This window comes from Aythya marila (assembly GCF_965140915.1).
Source record: "Aythya marila genome assembly, chromosome: 2".
In the NCBI taxonomy this organism is placed as follows: Eukaryota; Metazoa; Chordata; class Aves; order Anseriformes; family Anatidae; genus Aythya; species Aythya marila.
The window spans coordinates 108290405-108313370 of NC_139043.1; the positions used below are offsets into that span (position 1 = coordinate 108290405).

General features: G+C 43.4%; 1 protein-coding gene across 3 annotated transcripts in view; it reads right to left on the reverse strand.

Annotated features, from left to right (window-relative positions):
• Positions 1–235: 235 nt before the first annotated feature.
• Positions 236–22966, reverse strand: part of TMEM241 (transmembrane protein 241) — a 46968-nt gene continuing 24237 nt past the window's right edge. For 2 of the 3 annotated variants that reach the window (XM_082755016.1, XM_082755015.1), the window contains exons 12-15: positions 22513–22582; positions 19758–19851; positions 3567–3631; positions 236–946 (exon numbers count right to left, since the gene is read on the reverse strand). In XM_082755016.1, the coding sequence (XP_082611142.1) occupies positions 886–946; positions 3567–3631; positions 19758–19851; positions 22513–22582 (290 nt within the window). In that variant the 3' untranslated portion in view covers positions 236–885. Of the gene's footprint in view, positions 947–3566; positions 3632–15988; positions 16750–19757; positions 19852–22512; positions 22583–22966 lie in introns of those variants that run through there. The other variant, XM_082755017.1, reaches the window with a different exon arrangement.

Here is a 22966-nt window from a genome sequence, read left to right on the forward strand (position 1 = left end):
TCCATTAAGCAACCAGAAATTAAATTTAAGAACTCTTGAGATAAATTGCCTTAGACTCTTTATGACATCCATTCAAGTTTTATAATCTTTTGTTGCCTCTTGCGACAATTCAAGAGACAAACCACTGCTGGGAACAGGACAATTCCCTCCACCCCTTCCAGATGACACAAATTCACAGGCTTCAAGAGGAATCTTGGGGAACGGGAGGCGGAAAAAACACACAAACAGCAAGCACTACAGACGTTGAGATTTATTGCTGATTTCCCCATTTGGCAAAGCTGTCAACCCACCGCAGTTCCATGAGGGAATTCTCTCCAGAAGCCCCGTGGCCTCGGTCACTGTGCCAGCTCAGACGACGTGACTACAGACCTGTGCGCAGCGGCTCGCTGCTCTCAGAACAGTTGGGAACAAAGTCCATCCTGCCTGACACTGAAAGCAAGGCAGGATTTGGGCTCTGACGGTGTTTGGTATAACCTACTGTCAGCTTTCAACAACAACAACAAAAAAAAAAAACAACTGGGAGCATCCAGTGGGGAATGCTGCTTTTCCTGAGTTCAGTTCCCCGTGCAAAAAGCTGCTACTGAGAGGTTTTTGCACAAGGCCAATGGCATGAGACAGCACAGTTTTTCCTTTACCACATCAATCAGAAATCTTGTGCTTTGAGGCAGAGGCTCCTAATCATCCTACCAGCTATGCTGCCCTCTTACCGGCACTATTAATAGCAAAGTTTTTCCTTCTTAATAAAAAAAAAATAAAAATAAAAATAAAAAGCCCTTTTCCCTGTGTTTGGTTGCACTTCTTCATTCTTGCTGCTGCATTTTATTCATGATAGGCTCTCCAGGCTGCAAGTCAGCTCTTTTCCAGCTGGCGAGGTCTGGTTCCGCTTTACGTGCCTGTCCTTTCAGTGTACACAAGCAAGGCTTCTCCAACCCCACTGATCACAAGGCTGTAAACAAAGCAAACCACAAATTCAGCATCAGGCAAGTCCCTTTACTTGGTACAAGGCCAAGCACCCCACGACATTCAGAGAACGGTATTAATTTGCCTAAATGCATTTCAACCTAGAGACAGTATCCCAGGTGATTTTTTCTTCATTTGTCTTGATAAGAGACTGAAAAAATAAATGTCTTGTGTTACAGATCTCACCAGAAATTACCCTTTCTGTACGTTAGGGCTGATGGTAATGACATGAAAAGGCACAAGCCTACATAGAGAAGATTGCAGGTAGTTAGGAGAGTAACTACATGCCCACATGCCAGCAAGAAAAGCAAAGGAAGGCAGAAGGGGATGTAAAGCCTGGGTTTTGTGAGCTGAGCAGATCTGGAAAAAAAAAGCATTTTGCTCCGGGGAGTTGCCACTGGCCTGGCGAGGCCGGTAGAAATCCTTGTGTTTGCTGCTCTTTGTGAGGAAGCTGGTGGAGGAGAAGTGCCCTGGCTGAAGCAGCACGCGTGCCCAGGCACTTCCTTCCCCTGCTGCTCGCAGCACAGCGGTGGCTCTGACGCTTCTCGCCAAGACTCAGGCATGAAGCAGGATGAATGTCATAAATCCAAATGAGGATGGATGCTTTTTACAAGCACAACCAGCCACTGAAATAATCTATCAACCCAACTGCATTTGTGCAGTAGTTAAAATCTCCCAAATCTTTCCTGCTATCACATCCGAGAGGAATATGCCAGGACACGGACTCTTCTCCACTTTTGTACCAGCGCAAAGCTAAGCACATTGACCTTTCATCTTAGCCTCATGGCTTAGTTAGATTATGAAACAGAAAAGCTCCTTAATGAACTTCATAAACAAAACAAACTTTTATGAAGTTCATTTGTAAGGGTGGTTTTTTTTTTTTTTCCCTCATCTAAAAAAAATGCATGTGAAGCTGAAGGCTCTGGTCTTTAATAGCATTACATTCGCTTATATGATTAGTTCTGGTGAGCTGCTTTAAAAATCACATAACTCCCCTTGTTCCTGGGAGGCACAACCATTGTACAGCCGTGACACAACGCCTCCCAGTTACACGGTAGGAGGTGGGTGCTGACAGCCTGCTGTGGAGACAGGAGGCCTCCCCAGTGGGACTGCCAGCAAGGGGCTGCAAGGGCTGCAGGCTTGTCAAAATGATCTAAAACACACTGGTCTGTGCGCCTGAAATCCTGAAATCACCAAGAACCTGAGCACTTCTCTTCGGAGAGGGTTAACTCCGCGTCTCGCCTAGATTTCAGCACCAGTTCTTAACACATCTCTGCATTAATGCCTCTGGAAGCTAAGGTTGGACAATGGATTCTTTTTTATCCCAATGCATGTAGGAAAAACTAAAACCAAGAGTCCTAGAAATGACTTTTTTTTTTTTTTTTCCTTTTTACGTGTTCTCTACAACATTTTTGACAAAGACTTTAAAAAAAAATAATCTATCGCTGCTGTAGCACTCTACAAATTAGATTGGCAATCCTACACCAAAGATTAAACTGTACAACGCTATCCTGTAAAAATGCATCTGCATTTAAGTTGTTTATAATATCTTATGTCCCCCATCAGTGGAGAAGAAGAATCCCTTTCTGCAGGACTGGAAGTTTCAGGTATGCACCAGCCCGTGCAATCCATGCTTAACTGGATTACTAGGCCAATAGAAACAATCATTATAACTTCGGGATGAGGCAGATCTACAACCCATGGCCGGATGCCAACCCTTTATTTACCTTCGGTTTACCATCTGGCAAATCCTTTGGCTTCTGTTTACTGTGGGAGTGACAGCTAACTGCACTTGCCCATCACTCAGGAATTAACATATGATATCGTCCATGACAAAACTGGAGCAATGCTAAAAACCTCCGTGATTAATGATCTCATGAGTGCTGTGCAGCTGCTATCGTCTAAGAATATTTCCAGAGCTTAGCCAAGGCACTACCGAGGCACAAACAGTAATGGAACTTGAAAATAAATAAAGATACTTCTTAATTGTAGCCATGAAAGCGTAACACTGGCCTAAGGGCAGCAAAGCAAAGTTTCTTGTAATGATACAGATACTTTCATTATTTATGTTACTTTCAGGACCTAAAAACCTCAGGTTAGGTGATTCGTAGTGCGTGGCCAAATGTTACAAAATCCAGATACAGATTTGGAAAAAAAAAAAAAAGTTTATTAGCAGTAGTTTATTTTTCTATTTATGCATTCACAGGACACACAGCACCAGGGGCTGTTCAGAAACCTGAATGCACTCTATCGGCTAAAAAGCCTGTTACCAAACCATGACTCCCACACTTCACGTCCAGTTCTGATTTATAGCATGACTTTGAGGAGGTCATTTATTTGCCTGTTGGATCCATTTATCGAGCTGTAAAACACGCTGAGTGAATTGTGGAGGTGCTTAACGTCCGAAATGTCCATGTTCTCCCACAGAAGGAGAAGAAACGCTCTTCTATTCGTCTTGCTGTACCGAATCCACCACACCTGCTTCTCCTTACGTGCACAATCCTACTAGCACTAATAGAGTCTGCCATTTGAAAAGCATTTCCACATGCAACACCGTGTGGGAATTCATTTCTACTGTTAAGAAAATTGTTCAGATGGGTACTTACCAAGAAATTGTTGGCACGTTAGCAGTCATGACGAAGAAGAGTGGTGATAAGCTAGCAGTGATAACCTGTAAAATCGAGAGGAGAAAAAAAAACAACAACAACTTAGTGACCTTGTGATAGCACAAATGAAAACTGAAACGCTTTTGCTGAAATTAAATTTCCATATATGCAGACACATATTTTTTTTTTACTTTGCTTTTATAACTATTAGAGTCCAAAAATAGACAGTCAATGACAGGAAAAATGCAACGAGACTATTCCAAGCAGCCGAACATTGCTGAAGGTGGAATTCCTCTGCAGAGGCACCTCCTTTCTCTTCTGCCCTGCGTGAGGCAGGCCAGAAGACGACCCGACGTGTGGGGACACGAGAGTTGTACAACCAGCTCGGAGCAAGAACACAAGGTATCGCTGGGAAGCACGTTTCAAACTCAGGTTAAACAGGGCTTTGAGCAACCTAATTGAGTGAAAGGAGTCCTCCCCGTGGCAGGGGCGTTGGTCTAGGTGACCTTTAAAGGCCTCTTCCAACCCCATTTCTGATGAGAATGAGAGCCTCAAATGTGTTGTGGGTGTAGAAAAGATGGAAAAAGGAAAAAAAAAAAAAAGGGATTGGGGTAAATAAAAACAATGTAACTTCAACGTGTTTCTACCTCAAGTATTTTCTTACACCAAGGTGTCCTGGGCGGAGAAAATGGGGAGAAATGACTTTATATGACTTCATATTTTTGTAGTACCAATCCCAGAAACTGCTAACCCCTGAGGTAGGATGGTTTGCAGCAGATCCCTGTCTCAGCAGCTACGGAGCTACCACATCTGCAGCCTGCTCTCGGGGCTGGACATTTTGTTGCCAGATGGATAATGTAAAATGGAAAGAGTTCAGAGAACAGTGACAGAGTCATTAGATGGAGGAATTGATTTGCAGTCAACAGTTCGGATAAGCAATGCCTGTGGGAAAGGAAGCCTTGGTAGTGATTTACAAATACTTGGGAAACACAAGCGCCGAGGAATGAAGGGAACTATTTAGGATAATACGAAGTTGCCCAAGGAAAATGATGAAATTAAGAAACCAAACATTTAAATAATTATCAGCTAAGATTTCCACACAGTTGTTTGTCTAGCGGACTCCCAGGGGATGCAGCAGAAACCTCACTCCTTCATCTCCTAAAGACTTGTTGTAACATTAATACGTGTCAGGCAGGGAAGTAAATGCTTCTTCGTAGTAAGCTCTGTGCAATGGAGCTTGAGCCAAGGATTTGTTAGCCAACACACATCACACTCACCACGGCTGTGCTGTCCAAGACAGGTCTGTGAACCCGCAGGTCACAAGCAGCAGCAGGAGAGAGGCTGGTGCATCGCTTCCCCAGCCCCAGCCTAATGGTTGGAGGGGGAAGGGGGCGATAATGTAACGCCACAGAAGGGCAGTAAGTGAGAAGGGACAGAAGTTAAAGCGGTGTCACCCACTCCGTTGTAGAGTCGTGTTTATCAGAAACTTGAGAGGAGGCCAGGAGCAGAGAAACAGGCATTGAGGAACCCAGTGAGCACAGGCCTTATCGAAAAACAATACCCCACTGTACTGCGATCATCCCAAAACCCTGCAAAAATGCTACTGCAGGCTGTAGCCTTTTGGACTTGCTGCCGAACAGCCCTGTATTTCTGAAAAATTATGTAAGGGTGCCTCAGTGCCAAAGAGAAACAAGATGTGGGCTGGAATAGCACACGAAATAAGCATGGGCAAGAAAAAAAAAAAAAAAAAGAAAAAAAAAGCAGCAAAACAAAAGGAAAACACGCTGCTAAAAATGTCCACCTTTGATTGTTTGTGTAACGTGGAAAGGAGAAGCTAACCCTATCATTTGTTCCAGGGGAAGGCTCTGACATCTAGACATAAAGTTCAGAAGGTTATTTTCCTTTTACTGCACTTCAGCATTTCCTGAAGTGTTCTGAGTGCACGTGTACTTAGTTAAAAAAAGAAAATACACCTACGTTGATGTCCTGAATGTCCTTTAGAATAAAAATCAGGCAAAGTGTGGTAATGTCTTTCTTCACTTGAAAGGTCACGGTTGTCCTCCTAGGCACTGAGATGCCTTAGGAAAAGGAATGAGCTTGCAAGACAAAGGAAACCAAGTAAAGGGCAAATTAAATTAGCGATTTCCAAATCTATCTGCTGAATCCTTAAAAGTAGGAGATGGAAAGGAAAATTTTCATTAGGCATAGCCAGCCTGCTTAAAGCAAAGGTCCCCAAGACTCTGACATACAGTCCGAATTCCACCTAATGATACGGACACTAATTGTCCCAAATGATACAGACCAGATGGTTCAACCCAAATGATTTTAGACACAGGAATAGTTCCATGAACTCCGGCTACCTACGTGCTTGTAGAAACTGTGACCATGCAAAAGCCATTTTAAAAGCATTTATACTGCAAACATTTGTACAAAATTCTGACGCAGCTTTCGGCGATTAGGAAAAAAAAAAAATCTGAGTGCAGCATCATCTAACAAAACACTTCCATGTGAGCTGGAGTTGTTCTCAAGAAATCATTTCAAAACCTTCCTTGCTCAAAAAGAAAACAAAAAAGGAAAAAGAAAAAAAAAAAAAAAGGGGGGGGAGGTTGCTTCTTAAAATAAACCTTATTAAATTTACCACGTCACTCTGCTGATCCGTGGAAACAACATGCATTTGAAGGGAACATTCGATTAACACCTATTTACCTTCAACTCAATTATTTCTGTAGTTCCAACCGCTGATTCATTTACAAGTAATTTTGGAAGTAAACAAAAATTTGGGTATGGCAGAGTGCGGTTGCTGTCTCCATCAGAAACAGTTCCAGTTCTTCACAAAATCTGTCAGCCCTGAAGGCAATAACTGCAGCCTTGCGAAGGACACGAGAGGCAACAAGACCAAAGCTGCATCAAAGTGCTCGGTACCAGTGTAAGGTGCATCAAGCCCAAATACCCTAATACGTGGAAGAACTTGGTGCACAGCAGGAGCACATCCAACATGCAAAAGTCAACCTGCATTTGTGAATCTGCTGAAGTGTTTCGTGAACGCACGGAAGCGCTGTTACCACAAACTCAAAGCTCCCAAAGAGCTTCAATAGGCTGCGACACAACTCCTGATGTGAAAGACCCCCTCCTTTCTCCTAATCACTTTACGGTCAGATGACAAAACGTGTTCAGAAGAGAAAGCAAAATTTGTTTACTAAAAGTTGTTTGAAAAACTTAGGGAAAAAAAATCATTTAGAAATCATTTATTTTTAGGAAAATAAAAAAAGACAGAAAACAGTTTTTATAGGTGACAACACAATACAGAGGCTGTATAATTCTTTGCTGAGGAACCTTAAGAACAGCAAGATTACAGCTGGTCCTGCTTCCCAATTATACCTACTTCTTGACCATAAGGAAATTCTGCTAAGTCTGACACGTGGCATAAAGACAGGAGATGACAATGGCATCCTAAAGGTGCCTGGCTCTTGACGAAGCAGACACCTGGATCCTGGGAAATGCAGAAATGTGGGACTACACGTCCTTTGCTGCCTCTCATCCTCCACCGAGCAGCTGTGATGGTCTCACAGACTGCACGGCGTCAATCCTTGGCCAGGTCAGCCCAGCCAGCACTGGCTAGACAAACGTGTCATTCCTGAGCGAGCAATCATTGATCCCTTCCCTCCCTGACCTCACAAGTACCTTAGCGAAAGATTTTCGAGCTGCAAAAGCTGGCTCTGGGTTTGGAGTATCTAACGTTTCTGAGGTGTTCAGGAACACGTTGTTTATGTAGCTGAGAATGCAGACGAGGCCATTTTTGGAATTTAAGCTCTGATTTAATCTTCCTATCTGGAACTGAAAGATACGGGGGATTTGGTCCAGATACGAACACGATTTGTTAGTAGTACAACTGTATCTGTACATACCATATAAAAAGTACGTTTCCTCTGATTCACTGCTAAACGGCAAAGTTAAATGTCATACGGTGCTTGCTGCAAGCAAACGCAGAACACTTTATAAAAGTTTTCCTGACTTTGTGTACACACAGCCAATCCTCGTAACCTCGCTTCTCCAAACTGCCAGAACCTCTGTCCTTACAAAAACGCGTATTTTCTTCCAAAGACAGCGTTTGGAAATGGCTCATCAAGTTCACTCACTGTTCAAAATAAATCTTGCGATTTATCATCAGGTCATCTTCTCAAAACAGCAGGAAAAGGCTTCTGATGTACGTAACCTTTGTTTTCATTCTGCTGGTGGAATTAAAGCAATGCCGAGCTTTTTATAGACATAATATTTGTTTTGCCCCTCTTCTGCATGTTTTAACCAGCTGCTAAGATAATTGTCAAAAATCGCCAGGGAAATGGATCACTATTAGTGCTGCTGAAAGCAGCTACATCAAGATAATACATTAACATGAAAAAGGCAAAAATTACAGCGGGCAAGAAGCTGTAACAACACATTCTTGTCTTTCTCGAGGGACAGCCACTGAAATAATTTATCAAATGTTATTGTTACATCTCTTTTGTATACGCATCTACTTGGCAGTAAGCGTATGTACGTATGCACACACATGAAATGCTCCGCGAGGTAGGGAGATCTAGCAAAAAATATCCTCAGAACAGGAAAAAAGGAACAGTTAATCTTATTAGTTATCGTCTATATTCAATAATTCACGTGTCCTGAGCTATTATTAACACCATTCCTCCTCGTTTACACACGTTTTTCATTTCAGCTGGAGTAGAAACCACTTCTATCTAGCTCTCCTCTACCTTGCTACATTCATATTTAAGGCAACTAAACACAGCCAGATTAGCCAGAAGTTTTTGAGTCAGAGATACCTGGCAGCTGCAGAAGCAGACGTGGTCCAGTGTGTTCTGAAAAGCCCTTCTGAAATAACCCAAACCTATTCTGAGGGTCTGTTGTTACCAATGACAAGGAAAGATGAAATATGCTGCTTAACCCAACAGCTCCAGGTGATAACACAGCCCCTTTGAAGGAGCAGTGCTCATAGTTTCACAGACAAGGAACAATTCTAAGCAGCTTTCTGCAAGGAAAAATAATGAATCTCTGGCCTCGAAGCACCAAAATACTGTCCCTTCCAAAAGGAAATGGCAATGCCATAATCCTGCTTGAAGAGCTGAGCAGCCCGAACAAGGAAAGAAACCATTCAAAGTGAAATACACTGGAAAAGGGGGAAAAACAAAGCAGGTTTTGCTGTCGGTTCTGCTCATTGGTTTAAAGCTAACTTGAGCATGCCTGCTGCATTACCCTCAGTCTGACCGAAGTGCAGACGTACCCTAAGGGCTTTTGTTCCCTGATGGACTTCACAGGAGGCTGACACAGCCACCTTTCCAGCACACACCACAGCGGGAATTCAGCAGGCATTGCAGTGAATTTGAACGTCACAGCACCCAGAGGTGAAATTTGCTCATGGAAGGTGGATTCTGCTCAGCTCTCCTGAAGCTGTGTCAGGAGGAGAAGCAAGAAAACCCTTTAACCCTTCCTGACACACACCCTGAGCAGGTTGTTGGAGGACGGTCTGGTGATGCTGGCACGGTGGTGACATCAATTTCACGATCCACAAAGCGTGGATCTGGCCACACAGAAGTCTTACCAGCTGCAGCAGATTTCTTTGAGATCCTTTGCTTCATGTCTGCTTAAATGCCTGCACAGATGTCCACCTTCCCTGAAGTACGTGTTCCTCGAAGGGGATTTGGTCACTCTGCTCTGCTCTTCCTCTGTGCTGTACTTCTGTTTTTTTTGAGTGTTATTGAAATAATAATGGCAAAATCAATTTTGAACACAGTTCAAGAGAGCATGGTTAGCTCCCATTACTGTGACTCAAATGCAGCCAGTGCTTAAACACGCCCTGGCATTCACACACTTAATGGGAAAGATAAAATTCAGTTCTGGTGTAATTAATCTACTTGACTTTCATAGCGATTAACTTCTCACCAGCTTAAAGCCACCTACATGTTGCATTCAAAACATGAAACATACTAAAAACAGGGGGAGAGTAGATTAAATAACAAAATCAGAAGCCTGCCATCTAAAATGTTTCCAGAACAGAAGCAGTATAAATGTTCTGTCTAGCAGAAGCATCAGATATTTTTATTTTATTTTTATTTTTTTTTAACCAACAGCCAAAGGAGCAGTCTCTGCCTCACAGAGGAGTATCTTTACATATTAGCTTTCCAACTGCTTTGAGAAAACAGATTTCTTAATTACATCCAGTATGATTTTAGAGGGCAGAGAAACCTCTGCATCTCCACCCCTGTATGTATGCAGTTCCAGTACTTAGGGAAGTAGGTACACAGCCTCTGCTTTCTATCACATTTAAGAAGATTTTTCTCAGTGCCATTTTTTGTTTGTACTTTTTGTGTCTGGGTTGTGATGATCAAGACAGCCAAGACCCTGATCCTACATGTGCAAAATCTGCAGCAATAGGTGGATCTATCAGGTCCCTTAAAGTCATTCAGCATCCCGTCCTCTCACATTAATACATTGTCCAGGACTAATCTAAAATCTTTTCAGATTAACATGCTATTATTATTGCTATGCTAAGGATTGCAAAGAATTGGGTTATTCTTCACGGTTTTAATTTTCCATTCCAAAACAAAAGCCTTTCCAAGGCTTTCTGAAAACGTAATCCAGATACTGATCTCTCTCTCAGTATTCACCTGTATTGAGGAGAAAAAGGGGAAATGATGCACAATTCATGTAATTAAGCTGTAAAAGCTTCATGCATTGAAATGCTGAACTGTCCTTTTCCTCTCTTATTTCAGCCTGTTTTCAGCAAGTCTCTTTTCCTTACCTTCTGTCCCACTACGGCAATGGCCTTAAACTGCTCCTGCCACTTCATCTCTCCCTTGAAACCTCTGAGCTCAGAAGCTGGCAGGACAAGGTTTCATAATCATCTTGTTCTTATTATCTGAATTATTAAATATTTGTGTAATGGAGCAAGCATTTATCAACAGCAACGACAGCAGCAGCGAAGTGTTCTACCTATTAAGATCCCAAACACCAGCTGGAGTGAACCAGCGAACCAAGGGTTTGTTTCAGCAAGCCCTGGTTGATGTCAGAGGCATCAGGAGGATTTTATAATCCTTCCCCAATGCAGCAAGTCTGCAGCTGATGTGCACATCAGAGGAAAGGAGGGATCTGCACATCGACCTTAGCTTATAGAAGACTTGCACCCCTTGGCACACGGTTTATTTCACTTAGTATTTCACTTCTGTACTGCAAAGATTTGCATACAACGTTCTCTTATGCTGAAAAAACACCAGGGACCACGCCACTGAAACCATCTGAGCATATCTGAACCTGTAAAAAAAACAAATTGTGTTGTTTGTTTTTTTACCTTGAATTGTATTGGTTAGTAATATGGCACAACTTGCTAAAGAAGCATTTCTGTTGCCTGATTTGAGAAGTATTGCTTTTCATTTCTGGGGAAATGCCAGCTCTTCCAACGCTCTGCCACTGTAAAATACTGCAATAAAATGCACTCGGACTTACATCAAGCTCAGCAATAGCCTTTTGGCGTTCCAAGTTCCTCTTTACCTCATCTAACCCTTACGAGATTACGAAATAGAGACGGAGGAGGCCGATAACCCAGGCAAGAAGACCCTCTTTTTCACTGTCAGACTAAAGCAGCAAATCTAACAGGCAAGCTGACAGTTTGCTGTCTATATCTGGCACAAAAGGAGTTGGCTGCTCGTGAAGAACCGAGCTCAGCATCTGCCTGTGTCTGTCTTCCTCCCAAACGCTGGGATCCAGCGGGTGGGCCAGCAGCCAGATCTGGCAGGATCTTTTACCGTAACAGCCCACCTTGCAGTATCAGGATCTTGGAGGGAAGGTGGGAGACGAGGCAATTCCTGAGCCATCACCTCCTGCACCAGTGGCTCAGCCGGCATCCAGAAGGAACAACAAAAAAAAAAGTTGGTTTTAGTGATTAAGTTTCTTAGCAGCTTGGATCCATGAAAAAGAGGAATATTGCTTTTTCCATTCTTATATAATCCAAAGAAACACCTGAAGTGTTTATGATCCCCGTCAGTATTATCAGATGTGAAACAATTTTCTGTCGTGACTAACTCAGAGCTCTGTAGGGATATCACTAGTATCAAAAATAGCATAGGAAACTTTTTTTTTTTTTTTTTAAATCTGTTAGCAAAAATAGCAAGTTTCCATCAACCTCTCTCCCCCACAACACGCACAGTTTTGGGATTTCTGTGCATGTACGAAGTCCACTTCCTATTGTATTTCCCATCTCACGACTCCTTTGGGAAAACCTAATTTATAAGCAAACAATTCCCAGACTAGATAACTAAATCTTCCTGCTGACCCCTTTCTGTACAACCCAACAACAGTCACAGTCTCTGCCTTCCCACTTTCTGGTGTGTTTATGCTGTTTTAGCAATGATGTAATGGAAAGAAATCAACATGCTATTATTATTGTTATGCTAAGGATTGCAAAGAATTGGGTTATTCTTCACGGTTTTAATTTTCCATTCAAAAACAAAAGCCTTTCCAAGGCTTTCTAACCATTCACTGTTACAAAAGGTCAAAATATTCCATCAGAAACCTTAAAAAAAAAGCAATACTTGGAAAAATGTTTTTAAATGTGCTCATAGCTGACCCATTTTGAGTAATGCCTTTTATGAACAGTGTCACAAGGTTGTGCACTTGGTCCTGTGGGCGTCAGCAGCATGTGAGTGTCCCACGTGTGAGAAGAGAGCGACCGAAGTGCCTACAGTCTGTGGGCTCCCATTCACTTCGAACAGGTGAGGAAGCAGCAGCCAAGACAACCTGTTGCCTCCTGCCCTCTTTGGAAAACCATTCATGGGAATGCACACAGAGAAAGCTGAAATCTGCCCTCTTCCTCTCCATACTAGCCATGGGTAGGACAGGAATAGGTGGTGGTCATCTCTTGAGACCATCTGAAGCTTAGGTAATTTCCCTGAGCACCAGGTATTTTAGGGATGGGATATAAATCAGGGGGCAAACCCTTCAGTCTGCCTCCCCCAGAGCCCTGTGCAACCTGGAGCGTGGCACCGAGTGCCTGTCAGAGAGGTCAATGATCAGGCTCAAGGGTTGTGAGGCCCTCTGGAGACACCTCACTCGTGAAGGGTTTTAAGATCCAGAAAGGCAGCTGGTGATCCCGATCCTGGAAGGAACCAGCAAGGGGAAGGAGGCCGTTTTCTGCTCATCTTTGGAAGCCTACACTGAGAGAGCTCTGAAACCTTCGACATCAGGATGTTGTATAACGCATGGCTTTCCCATAGAAGTTTTTTATTTACATCAGTGCATTTCTGATGGAAACAATTTCTGAACCAGCCCTTATTCCTTTGTCTTCTCTTTGTCACACTTATGATTCATCTCCCAGCCTCGGCTCTCCATATAAAAGGAACTCCAGGAAACTGAATAACAACCCAGGATACCAGGAACCTATTATGCCGAGGAACCAATGAACCTGCATCCTCCGCAATTCAAACTTCCATTAGATTAGACAAAGTCTGCTTTTGAATTGTCATTTTCTACTATCAAATACATAGGGGAGTGTGTCAAGGGCTGGGGTGAAAAAAATAGCTTCAGAAAAACATTCTCCCAGCTAGCAGTCCTGCAGTTATCTTCATGTGCAAGAGGATGACCATACCAAATGTACACAACGCGCTTTAAATCGACACTCGATACAGATAAAAGCAATCAAACTAATTCAGAGCATCTTTTTGGGGCTCAATCTATCCATTCATGTCACGTAACTTTATGTACTTACCCAGTCGTGCCCAAAAGCTGTGCAGCTGCCATTTTGTAGTGAATACACAAACGCAGCCCTATGCAACACCTGTTAACATATGTATTAAAGCTTACCATTGCCTGGAGATGCAAAATCCCCAGCAAGTCTCAGCTATTTTTACAGGACAGCTTCCCTAAATTGTATTAGTGCCCCAGGGAGCCTGCGCCACTGCGCTTAGCGGCCACGGAGCACGCAGAGGAGTTGTTATGGAGACTGATTTCTTCCCAACAATTACATGGCGTAATTAGTGCTGGATGCTAAGACGTAACCATCAAGCTGTATCCATGGGAACTACCTGAAAACCTACACTTACAGGTTTCCACAACTGGGGTGCTTTACAGACCTTTAAGATGCAGTTAAGAGCACGCTGATTACCTTACCTGCTCATCAGGTTCAGCTGAGAAACACCCTTTCTCTTCCAGAGGTATTTTACAGTCCCCATGGTGACTGACAACTACATGTGACAAGAATAAAGTTGTGTATTTCATACGGTGACGGCTGAGCACAAAGTAATAAGATTTTTTACCATCCTTAATCATGTTTATGCATGTGTGCATACGTCCACATGCATAAAAGTACATGTGGCATGTAGGTGGAAGAAGCTCACTTCTACATTTATAAAACAACTTTTTAGCATACACAGAAGAATTGGGGTCATGGAAACTCCCTCTCTCAGATTAGAGATGTTTGCCTGCGTACAGCAGCACACGAAGAAGAGACTACTTCAGTCTGCAACAGAACTAAATGGGCACATTCAGACAGTCAAACATGTTCTGGTTCTTGTTATGATATACGTATAAAACTCTTGAACACAATATTTCATCCAGAATCCTCTCCCATCAGGGCAGAGATGCACAAGGAGAGCCATTTGCTTCACGTCGGGTGCCAGTGGCAAGACTCTCCTGCAGTGGCACCTTTCTCTGCAAGGAGATATCCCTCAGCAGAAGCAAGGAGCCGACATTCTCAACTAGAGTATTTTATAGCACCTGCATGCTAAGCAGCAGTGCAAGGGAGGAATTAAGGGAAATTCAAACAGGAGAAAATGCTGTAGGAAAGGATTTAAGACTATAAAAATAAGGAAAAAGTTGATTTTGTTTTATTTCTCTTGGTTGGTTTGCCCCTGTAGTTAAAGTAGGTAAAATTCTCATGTCAATTGCTATCTGTGGAGAGGAGCAGTGAGCACAGCCAGGCTAAGAGATGCAGAAGATTCACAGTTGTGGCCTCTCCATTTTATGAGAAGCAGGAAAAAATAGATTTTCTGCTTTAATAAAAAAAAGCATCAGTACTTTCCAATCTCTAGGAGTGTTATCATCCTTTTTTTTTTTCACTGATATGAAGATGGATCTACTCTATCCTTTCTCTTCAGGACACCACAGGGACCTAGGAAGCACGTAGACAGGCATAAAATGTAAAATCAAAGACCACAGGAGGCATTCTGAAGAGCTGTTAGGTATTTTGGGGGAAAACTAAACTGCTGGTTTGTAAGTACAGCAGGCTACAGTTAGTTACATCAGAGCCATGGCTAAGCTATTCTTTCAGATGCTTCTCCAAAAGTACTTTTGCAATGTCTGGCAGCCAGCACTAAACACAGAGTGACCTGGGGCAACCACTTCTAAAGTTAACAAACAAGGAACCAAAGCAGCTGTCAGGAGATGCTTTTATGGAGCAGGGAGCCTCCAACACGATTCAGATAGGCTGGAGATTACATAATTGGGCATAGGATGGGCATAAAGAAAAGAATTGCATACTCCTGGTCTGATTAAATGAAGCTTTCTTCCAGCTAATGTGTAAAACCAGGGTAAAATTCAGTGCAACTCTGACCTCAGTCAGAGGAGGGAGGAAGGAAGAAATCAAAATGCACCATGCACTGACCCTCCCCTTCTACTCTTCCTCCTTATAAAAGGTGTCTCAGTAGATTCCTGTTGGAAATAAGCTGAATTCACTACTTCAAGCTTCACTGGGATCACACTAAATACGATATGGGAGCATAAGTTCACACCGAACCAGTATCTCGCTCTAGCAAAGTGCTGAAACGCCGCTGCTCCTTCCTATTCCTGATTCAAGTTTTTCTGCTGCCTGCTTTTTGGAGTCCCTAGCAGGTTTCATCACCAGATATAGATTGGCAGCCTGAACATAAACAAACTCACTGACAGCACTGTTAGAGCTCATTAGCGTTCTCACCAGCTGCTTCTGTCTGTATATACGAGCATCTCCAGTTTTTCTTTCCAGTGCGTGACCCGTGATACCAGCACAGCTTTCAAATTAAACCAAGAAAACTTAGTGGAACTTCAAATCCTTGCCCTTCTGGGGATTAAATTCGTGCAAAGCTATGACAAAGCATTCCATATTTCTTGGGCTTCTTGAAAGTTTTTGTTTGTTTGTTTGTTTTTCAGATCACTTTAGCGATTTTCTTGGCATTCCTCGGAAATCTATACAGATATGACTAATGCACGGGCTATTTGCTTGCACAGCAGAAGCGCGGCGTGTTTGTCACTGCAGATATCACGCAGGGCCATACACACAGATGAAGCCTGTGCTTTGTCTGTCCACGCACAGAGCAACGCTTTGACAAGAAAGCTGTCAAAAATCATTACAGGGAAGAATTCAAAAACCTCATCCAACGATTAAGTTGCCAGAGCCAAGGCAAGGATCGTAAAAACAAGTTATGACCCAGCTCCAGCTTTTAAGTGAATGAAAAATTAGAGGGCAGGGAGGCCAAATATGTGGGCTTCACAAGGAATGTCTCCTCGAATCTTTAAAGGAGCCCAAGCAGCTCTCACGGCTAGTTCATTGGTGTATGGGCACTTAACGAGACCTGAAGTGGTGGCAGCAATCTCGGCCCCAGCTCATCAGTCACCCAGGTACAAAGCACCCAAATGGAAAACACATTTTCTGATCCTCGGCACCTCCCTCGAGGCCTGTGCTGCTTGCTGTCTGAGGCCTTCAGCATTCTCCTTTCTTGGCTCATCTGCAGGATAAACATACCCTGGCCTCCAAAGCTGCTCCTTTCCAACTGCTGGTGAAAACTCCAGTCAGACCGAGAGATTAAGAGGATGATCTAGGGCACTACTCAATACAAGAAAAATGCTCATGTGGGAACGCAAAGCCACTGTTGTTACCCAGAGTGGTGTTTTTTTTTTTTTTTTTTTTTTTTTCCATTGGATCTCATTTCATTCTGCAAGTCCAGATTCAAATAGTTTCTATCTTTAATCTTTATCCACATTAACTTCCTCCTCCTCCCCCCCCCAAGGGCGTCACACACTTGGGTTTAAGCACGTTTTTACAGGGCTGGTTACACACTGCTTTTCTGCACCTTTCCTCCGTTCACGACTTAGGATGTGATTGAGACAGCTCCTCGGATCTCGGCAGTGCTGGGTTGGATCAGCGTGCAGTTACGACACTTCCAAACACCTGCAGGAAGCAGCAGCAGCGATCAGGTAGATAGGATTCTCCCTAACCACCCCACGTGTAACTCTGTGCTTTGTTAGTTACCAAACAGCTGATGAGGATCTCGCAGGAGCTGGTAGAGCAGCCCCTGCCTTTGCGGGTAGCTTCAGCTCGCTGCTTTCTGCCCATCTGGGGCTGTCTTTGCAGTCCCTTTTGGTCCTGTTCTAAAACTGACACACAGTATTTCTGAATTATTATTTTTATTATTTTTTATTATTTTTTTTTTTAAGTATTCACTGCCTTCTACTCCAGAATCAGTTGCAGTTCAGCACGGAGAGCAGCAGCTCCTCCGCGTCCTGAATACCGCCTCAGACTGAGCCCAAAAAAAATCTTACAGTGAGCTTTAACATTCTTGCCATGAGCTTTAAACACTACTGAAAGACATTTAGGAAATTGCTACTTTGGGGAAAATGAGAGCTACAGACAGATCTGGTGTCCTGATTGCTTGTTCCTCTCTTTGAATTCAAGAGGAGGCATATAATTTGAGCACTGCGTTAGAAGTTACAGGAGGAAAAGGACTGATTTGCTCTGTTACAAAAGCCTTCCGAAGCAAGATGAGTAATTACACCACACACATGCACACAGACCCCTTAAAACTAACGAATAGATTAAATTATCAGTGATACAAGCTAAAATCTTTAGTTGCTACAAAAGCATGGAATTTCATTGACAACAGCGGCTAGAAAAACCTTCGTCTAATTTCTATCTAGAGCTGGCCAAACCCCCACAAATCTAGAAGTCCTTGAACTTTGGGAAAGCTTTGATCCACTCCAGACCTTGTGGCTCTGATTCGCTTCAGCTGGGAAGCACCCAAATCTGCTTAAAATATATTTCACAACACGTCCTTGCCTGAATTTTTTGGGGATAGGTCATAAATACCACATGCAGAACCGTTCCTCATTATTCACAATACCTACGAGCAGAGCCAGCTATTCCCATCTCCAGCCCAGAGCATTAGAGAACAAAAATGCAAGAGCAAGCTGGAGATCAGCTGACTTGCTACCAAGGAGCAAGAAGAAAAGTTAAAGCACTAAAATCTGCAGCCAGAACGCTTGGGAGAAATTCAGACGGGTGAGAAACTCCATACGACTTGCACAGCATGAAACAGTTTGCGAAGCAAAAACGAGCCACAGCCCTGCCTTCTTGTTATCACCAGAAGAAAAAAGAATAATAATTTAACTACAGCTTCTAAACAGGCATGTCGTGCAAGGATACTTTGTTGTTGTTGAAGGTAACAGCTTCATCGTTGCCTTATTTTGACTTATGTTCATTATCCTCAGCCTCTTCCCAGAGGGCATGTGCTCTAAGGCCCCTGACTATCCTGGTGATCCTCTGCTGAGCCCGCTACAGTTTATCAATGTCTTCCTTGTATTGAGGGTCCCGAAACAAGATTCTAGGCCAGACAGAGTAGATCGATGGGCTGAGCTCAATTACACGACGTTCAGGGCAGGAGAGCAACAAAACTGGTGAAGGGACTACAAAATATGACTTCTGAGGAACAGCTGAGAGAATTGGGATTGTTTAGCTCAGAGAAGGCTGAGGGGAGACCTCCTCACTCTCTGCAGCTACATGAAAGGTTGCGGCGAGGAGGGAGGGTGTTGGTCACTTTTCTCAGGTGACAAGTGATAGGACGCAAGGAAGTGGTCTCAAGTTGTGCCAAGGGAGGTTTAGATTTGATGTTAGGACGAATTTCTTCATGGCAAGGGTGGTCAAGCATCGGAACAGGCAGCCCAGGGAAGTGGTGGGATCCCCATCCCTGGAGGTGTTTAGGAGACATGGGGACATGACACTAAGGGACATTTTTTATGATGGGACTCCGACAATCAGGCTGATGGTCAGACTTGATGATCTTGGGAGTTTTTTTCCAACCTAAACGATTCTCTGATTCCCCATTCCAGATGTGGTCTAACAAGCGGTGAGCAGAGGGCGATGATTGTTTCCACTGTTTTACTGCCTATGCTACTTTGAATACAACTCAGGATGCTTTTGGTCTTCTTTCCTGCCAGGGCACACTGCTGACTCACGATCAGCTTCCTGTCTACCAAAATCCCTCGATCCTTTCTCACGGTGCTACTTCCCAGCCAGCCAATCCCAACCTGTAATATTGCCAGGGACTCTTTCTTCCTACGTGCAGGACTTCACATTTGTTCTTGCTAAATCTTTTTTAAGAGTCTTGTCATCCCATTTCTCCAGTCTGCCCAGGTCCAGAGTGTAACCACGTCCTTCAGCGTTATTGACTGCTCATAAAACCATACAATATCCTGAGTTGGAAGGGACTCAACAGGATTGTCAAGTCCAATTCCCAGCTCCACACAGGACGACCCAAAAATCAGACCATGTCTGAGAACGTTGTCCAAACACTTCCTGAATACCAGCAGGCTCGGTGCTGTGACCACTTCCTTGGGGGAATCTGTTCCAGTGCCCAACCACCCCCTCAGTGCAGAACCTTTTCCTAACACCACCTAATTGTGTGCCCATACAGGCTAAGTTGGATATAGGAACATCACGGCAGATACTGTCAAAAGCCTTGCTAATATCAACGCAAATGACATCTGCCCTGTGACGATGTCATTGGGAGGGCTGGTATTGATCTTCACAAAACAAGTTTTCTCTCTCGATTCTGGGAAGACACGCTGGGAACAATGGCTGGTGCACACGCTCTCAGGAAGCACATTTTTCTCTAGGACAGCTTTGGTAGGTATTGATTTGTATTACCTGAAATCAGCAGGCCAAACCCTCAGCTGCAGTGATCAGCACAGCTCCACTGAACTCAGTCTGCACGCAGCATTTTGCCTTAGCTAACGACCCTGATTTACCATATTTGTTGCCTAAACTCTTGGAGCAGGTTGCATGGCCAGGCTCTGCGAGTGTCAAACGGGAATAACAAGGGAAACCACGGAGGTGCAGGACTTGCTTTGTCCTCCTGTGAGATGCATGGACCTGCTGTGCTCCTGGGATGGTCTTTCTCTTACCTTTGCAAGGAAACTCCATGCTGCATATTGCCCTGAGGTTGTGCTGCTTCGTAGCTTTGCTGTGTGCAACATCAGAAGGAATCCCAACAGCCCGCTGCAAAGGATGGGGAAAACTTTATTAATGAAGTCTCTTAATTTCAGCTAAGCAGTCGCTTACAAGCATCTCAGTTCTACCACAGGACTGAACAGGCAGCCTTCAAGCAGCGTTAATCGTATTTGGGGAAAGCAAACTGGTTGACAAGAGCTTACATTATACCCAGCAAATCTGGGGTTTTGTTCAGTCAGTGACTAGAGTCTGAGTAAAGCAAGTCTGAGGGTCTTATGGTTGGTCTCTAATGCACTTGCATAATCAGAAAAGTAGAGATTATTGGAAACATGAGGTCAAATATTTAACTTGAGGCATTGAAACAGCTCTGAATAAAGGCAATGCTAATTTCAACAGAAGCCACGCTTTTGGCAGCTAACTCACTCCAACCTCCACACAGAGGCTGAACTGAAAAATAACCATTGGAAACTTTCTGCCTGGAGTTTTCAAGTTGTTTAAGCTTCACGAAGCCTAAATTCCAATCAAAAAGTCAAATACATCCCTACCAGGTAACAGACAGACAGACGACTCAATAGCATCAGGAACAGAACACACCAAAGCTCTGTGCTGAAAATTAAGTGAATTTTGATTCTCAACCCATAGAGGACAAGAGCCCATCCCATAGCCAAAGCTACTCTTGAAGGAGCTGTTCCACATCTCACTGGACCTCATAAAGCTGACAAGCTCTGGCTCTGGATTTTTTTTTTTCCACTTGCAACATACTTAAAATCCACTGGCTGTGAACAGGGAAACAATACAAGCCAGCAAGCAGGGAATGGAAAAGGACTTCAAAATACACGTGGTACAAATCACTAGGTTATGAGGCACAGGACATTACGAAGCGCTGTGGGTAACTGCATGGGAAAAGAGATAGGATCCACAGGGCACACACGTGGCGAGGCAAAAAGTGCCCTGTTCCTTGGCTGGTGTGCTGTTCTTGGCAGCTGATGGCCCCTCTGCAGCAGCAGAACGGGTAGAAGATGGTGGCTCCCCAGGTTAGAAGTCCCATGCTGGGCTCCAGCACCTGAGTCGAGTGCTGTTCCCTGCTCACAGCATGTGGGAAATCATTTCTCAGCCACATGTCAGCGCAGGTGGTTTTGATACACCAAGCAGTAGGGTAAGGGAACAGCTGAGGAGTACGAGGTACTGCAATTTCTTACACTTAGGCATAACACAAGACCCCAAAGGACTACCTGCTGTGCCTGTAGCCAAGAAAGCAGGTGATGCTTTAGTGATAAAAGAACCAAACTCAGCTGCCCGTTGCAGAGGATGAAGAACTGAGCAGGAGAGCATCCCACCCTGAGAAATCGGTGAGTTCAGTGAAGCAGCACTGCCCAAACTTCTGGAAGTTCAGTAGCTGGCTAAAGTTTGTTCCGTGCCTTCTGCCCTGCTGAAAAGTGCTTTGAGTCGGAAGTGATTTGAAGGCATTTCATCTAATTCAGGCATAAAAAGTGAAACAGATAATTATCATACCTGAAAGACTGATGTCACAATTAGACACCGGTTTATTTCATTAAATAAATCGAGCACTTTGTGCCTAACTTCTAATGCTTCAGACATTCTGCACAGGTGGTGCATTTAGCCCCACCAGTCACCCTTTAAATTGTGCAGGTTTTCCATCAGGTCCTTTCCATCTACAAGACACCAGATGACAAGATGTGGGGAAGCAACCTGTTTCTCCATCTATTCCTTTCCAATTATTTTAGAAAAGCGTAGCACACAGTGCTATCCAGTATGTGTGCTGAAGCTGGGGCAATGGAAACAGAAGCAGGAGGCTACAACAGGGGTAAAATTATACTGAAGTAAAAGAGAAGTATGTCTGGGCTAGCTGAATATCCATTAGTGCCTGAAGTCGCCTTCAAGAAGAAACAGCTATTGAGAAACAAGTTATTTGATAGCTAGCTGCAATTTATTTGTATTATGTGCAGTCCACTCTTGAAAAAAGCCACTTTTGTACTACAAACTACAGAGGAATTATTTAACAATCATTTTAAAATAACACCTTTTAACAGAGAATCCAGATACAAATAAGAAAATACGTAACAATCAGGAAATATTTTCACCATCAGTTAGCATGAAAACATTTTTCCCTCTCTAAAAAGAAAATGCTTCCATTAGGCAAAAGACTGGAGAGGAAGGACAGGAATAAATTACATGAGATAATTAAGACCTATAGTGAGCATTTATGTTGTCCTGTGAGAATTACATTACTGGGCAATGAACTTTTGCTACTCAAAATAAAGGGATGCTTGTTAAAGCTTTTCCCTTTTACCCCCAAAAACCATTCTGCCAAGTAACAAGATGTACAAGCAAATAAATCCACGCGCACCCATGCGGTGCTGAAGACTAATACTTTGTAATCTCTGCAAACAGCAAGTTTTACAAGGGCTAATCCAACTTGGGAAGCATTTAAGAGATGCTATTTATCAAAGCTTTGCTACATTAGGTAAGATGGTTCCCTCAAACAATCACATTTACTGCACTTGCACAAACTTCAGCACATTTAAATCTTATGCCTTCAAATGCATTGCCACATGTTCTCTGCAGTTTTATTGGCTTATGCCAGTAAAAACTAGGATAGCTCCAATTTTTTTCTTTTAAACCAAGAGCCAAGGCTGGAATTCAACAGTAATTTGAAAACATTCACATGCCCTGTTACAGAGAGGTTACCTGGCGCAGCAACTGCTGTGAAATCTGTAGAAGTACAGGAATGGAAAGTCCAAGGCACTGAAGAGATCACCTGAGGGACAAAGCAATACGCTCAGTGGAACACAGGAAAAAAAAAAATTACCACTGTTACAAGCAGGGAACAGCAATTATACGAACATTACTGGTTTAACATTCCTTTGAGCCTTTACAGCTGGCTGACTTTTCATTTGTGATGCTTTCCACATTTCTAGTGTGCTTAATGATTTCTCCCTGACCTTGATTCCAGCCAGTCTCAGCCTTTGGTTGAAAAGGAGGAAAGGGATTATACAAAATATAAGAATATTCTTTGCCAGCATACAGCTGATCCTGCTGAAACAACAGTTGCCAGTGGCTAGACAGACATCACATCCACTCCACTCAGAAGGACGTGATGATTCCTGTTGAAGCAACAGGAAACACAGATACATGTTGGCTG